The sequence below is a fragment of the Monopterus albus genome, unplaced genomic scaffold (assembly GCF_001952655.1).
Source record: "Monopterus albus unplaced genomic scaffold, M_albus_1.0 scaffold281.1, whole genome shotgun sequence".
Lineage (NCBI taxonomy): Eukaryota > Metazoa > Chordata > Actinopteri > Synbranchiformes > Synbranchidae > Monopterus > Monopterus albus.
The window spans coordinates 40,057-43,909 of NW_018128161.1; the positions used below are offsets into that span (position 1 = coordinate 40,057).

General features: G+C 50.2%; 1 protein-coding gene across 1 annotated transcript in view; it reads left to right on the forward strand.

Moving 5' to 3' along the window:
• Positions 1-3,853, forward strand: part of myo5b (myosin VB) — a 45,329-nt gene that overhangs the window by 20,897 nt on the left and 20,579 nt on the right. The window contains exons 21-25 of the mRNA XM_020622467.1: positions 1-203; positions 738-974; positions 1,689-1,782; positions 1,903-2,048; positions 3,373-3,492. The exon at positions 1-203 is cut by the window's left edge and continues 40 nt beyond it. Of these exons, the coding sequence (XP_020478123.1) occupies positions 1-203; positions 738-974; positions 1,689-1,782; positions 1,903-2,048; positions 3,373-3,492 (800 nt within the window). The remainder of the gene's footprint in view (positions 204-737; positions 975-1,688; positions 1,783-1,902; positions 2,049-3,372; positions 3,493-3,853) is intronic.

Genomic DNA, 3,853 nt, shown 5'->3' on the forward strand with positions numbered 1-3,853 from the left:
GCGTCCGCGGCTGGCTGCAGAGGAGGAAGTTCAGGCGAGCGCAGAACGCTGCCATCATTATCCAGTGCGCCTACAGACGCATGCACGCTAAACAACGGTTCAAACAGCTGAAGATCGAAGCTCGCTCCACCGAACGTCTGAAGAAGCTCAACACGGGCATGGAGAACAAGATCGTGCAGCTGCAGAGGAAGATGGATGATCAGGTACAAATGCACATACCACAGATCAGGAGAAGCAGTGATACTGTTAGTACCAGGCCTCAGGGGCAGCGGCCCCCTCGTGAACAGTCTGTTCCTTCACTAATGTTAGTTATACAGGTTCAGCCCTCTCAGTGATGCTGGTGGAGGACTTCCTTCTGCCACAGTCAGTCTGTACTTCCTGTTTTGAACTCACCTGTTCAAGCCACATGTTCCCTCCTGTTGCTCCAGGAGCTGAGACCCTGGTCAGAAGAGAAAAACAGGTGTAGTGATGTAGCTGTAGCAGAGAAGGTGCTTTACAGCAGGTGAAGACATGCACCAGAACAGTCTGCAGGAGGCGTTCAGGGGTGGCGCAAAGTGTAGGTCACCTGTGTCTTGGAAGTGCTCAGAGCCTGGTCACCTAGGTTACTGGTGTAAAACACAGGAAACAGACTTGAAGGTGCAAATAAAAGGCTAGGTGTTCCATGGCTCATGTAGATGTCTGGGAGGTTCAAACGAGAGCAGATCCTCAGTGTTTTGTCCTGAACATGTCTGTTTCAGACCAAAGAGTACAAAGCTCACAATGAGCAGCTGCTGACCGTGAACACCAGCCTGGGTGTGGAGGTGAACAAGCTGCAGAAGGAGCTGGAGCACATCCGGAGTCACCAGAGCGACGCAGGTCAGCAGACGTCCCTGCGGGACGAGCTGCAGAGGCTGAGAGAGGAACTGCAGGAGGCGCACGCCGAGAGGAAGAGACTGGTGGAGCAGCACAGCAGTGAGAAGCTGGGCCTGTCACAGGTGAGCGTCAGGACACAGGGCGGCGCTGCTGCTCCTGTTGACCTATTTATCATATTCATAAAAGCATTTCTAGTCTTTAAACAAACACATTAAACTACAATAAATGGCAGTGGAATACTAAGTGAAAATTACAAGCTGCATTTAGAGCAGTAAACAAAGATGGAGGCTGGGAAACGAGACGTGATGATTGGCTCAAGCACAGCAGCCGTTAAAGTGTGGGTGTTAGTCCAGAACAACAAAAGGGCATTCGTACACACTTATCACACTAATCTACTTTTATTTAGTGCTGTGGGGTCTGCTGGAGGTGCTCACTGCTCCTAGCTGGAAACCAGTAAGACCAGACACCAGCGTTGGTTTTACTGGATTTAGTCAGAAGTCTAAAGTCAGAAGAAGAGTTGATCCTGTCATGTTGCAGCAAACTGAGGTTAAAGGCAAACAGCCACAGTGATCCTCAGCCTGTATTTCCTGCATTGAGTCGTGCACACTGCAGGCATCTCTTCCATTAGGACTTAGAGTCCGAACCTGGCGCTTCACAATCCTCAGTTTGTCGACTGCCAGTCGTTAGGAATCAGCAGCAGAACTCTTGACTCGAGACCAGACTGGTGAGAGCAGGTGGAGAGTTCAGCTGTTATCATGTCTAAATCCATCAGCGCCGCCAGCAGGTGTGTCCTCCTGAGTCTCAGGTCTTTGTCCCCTCTTGTGTCTCTGATTCAGAGAGTGCAGGAGCTGGAGAGAGAGAACTCTCTGCTGAAGAGTGAAAAGGAAGAACTGAACCAGCGAATTCTTCAGCACTCAAAGAGCAGTGATGGTGAGTGCTGAGCACGCCAAGCGTTACTGTCCCTGAGCCACCTGTTTACATTTCAGTCCACACCACAGTACAGCCTGTTTAGGATCAGGGTGACGGATGCATGGCGTCTGTGTGTTTCAGAGGCTGACGGCAACGTGTCTCAGAGAGCAGCCTCCGTGGAGAAGGAGCTGGACGCAGAGAGGCAGCGCTACCAGAACCTGCTTCGGGAGTTTTCCAGGCTGGAGCAGAGATACGACAACCTGAGGGAGGAGGTCTCGCTGAACAAGGTGAACGCTCACATTTGACCTCTTCAGTGACACCGTGTCTTTTAGTTTTAATACTGAGTCAGCTTTATTGTGAAAATATGTTAATGCATGTGGCTCTCAGTCAGCTGGCTGACTTGGAGGACACGGGCCTGCGGGCAGACGTGTGCACGAGCAGTGAAGTTAGCGTTCAATGCACTGAGCTGTGTTCAGACAGCTGCTGGTCTCCTGGACACGCTCTCCTTACGGAGCGAAGGTCTCCTCTGCTCCAACAGTTTTGTGGATGAAAGTGAAACTTGACAAACTGAGCTCTGTTGCTGAATCCAGTTTTTATCAGCTGAAAACTCTGGCAGAGATTGAACCCCAATCTTTTTATGATTTTGAAAAGGTGTTTCATCTTGGCCTGATTACTGCAGCGCCTTGTATTTTGGCTTCAGTCGGTCGCTGCAGCCCGGATTATGAAGGGTCACATCTCCTGTACTGGCTTCCTGTCAAATATCAGATCAAATTCAAGCTTTCATTGTTCATTTCTAAGTCACTAAACGGACGAGCTCCGTCACACTTGTCAGTGTTCACGCCCCTCCAGGGTAGGTTAAAGATGAAGGGTCTAGCCCTGACCTCTGGGATTAGATCTGCACCCACACTGACAGCTGTTAAATCAAACTGAGAAGCTTTGTTTGTACTTTTCCCCTGCTGTTATATGTGTCCTATCCTTCTTTGTGCAGCACTTCATTCATAAACAACATCAGTTGACCAAATTTGACTTGAAACAAACAGCAGACAAGCTCCACATCGTGGTATCGATGAGATGAGACATCTGTGCACTGGGAGGCTTTGATGGATCAGCCTTGACACACTTGTACCCAAATAAAAACAAAGTCCACGGCCTTTGAGACCAGAACAGGTTCCAGAGGCTCGGTTCTTTCATTGCAGGCCCTGCTCACCTCATGTTCACTGGCTGCTTGGTCTGTAGCTGTGCCTGGGAGGCGTGCAGCACCGAGTGGGACTGAAACATTACGATTTAATCATAACAGTGCAGGTTTTATGCTTCGTGTCAGTTTGTTGTTCAGCAGCTGGGGACGGCACAGACAAGTCAAAGTGTCTATCAAAGCTGGACTCAGACTGGGGAGGTTATGACCTTTGTGGAAATGGCTTTTGATGACTGTTTCTTTGCCGCCCTTTACATACACCCCGTAGGTTTAACACCGAGCTGCAGCAATGGCAGCTTGTTTAGTTCTGTCTACCACTGGCAGGAGGTGTCTGGCCCCAGGACAGGGCCAGCAGAACTCACCTGTAACAGTGAGTGCAGCTGGAACCTCGGCGTTAACACAGAGCCTTTGTCCCCCAGTTCCAGCCCGGCCACAGGAGGAACCCATCCAATCAGAGCAGCCTGGAGTCGGACTCCAACTACGCATCCGTCTCCACCTCCGAGGTCGGAGACACCGAGGACTCCATCCAGCTGGTGGAGGTGAGTCGGTCACTTTTATTTGAAGGAACATGTTGTGTTCAAAGCACAGGAGCCACAGAATCACAGAGCTGAAGAGTGGAAGGAGAAGATACAGAGGGCAGTGTTACAGATCAGCCCTTATTGTCCAACCCGAGCAAAGCTGAGCCAGTGGCGTTTACTGGCTTCACATAAACATAACAGGTTAAAGGTTTGGTCACGAGGCTCTGTCCATCTGAACAGGAGCATCAGCCACTCTGAGACTTAGCTGTAATTCAAAACGTGCCGTCTCAGAGAAACTGAGTCCTGTTTTCTGCCCAAAGCTACATAACAAAAACAGTCAAATGTCGTCTCCTCCCCACCGATGCAGACTGAACAGGGAGCA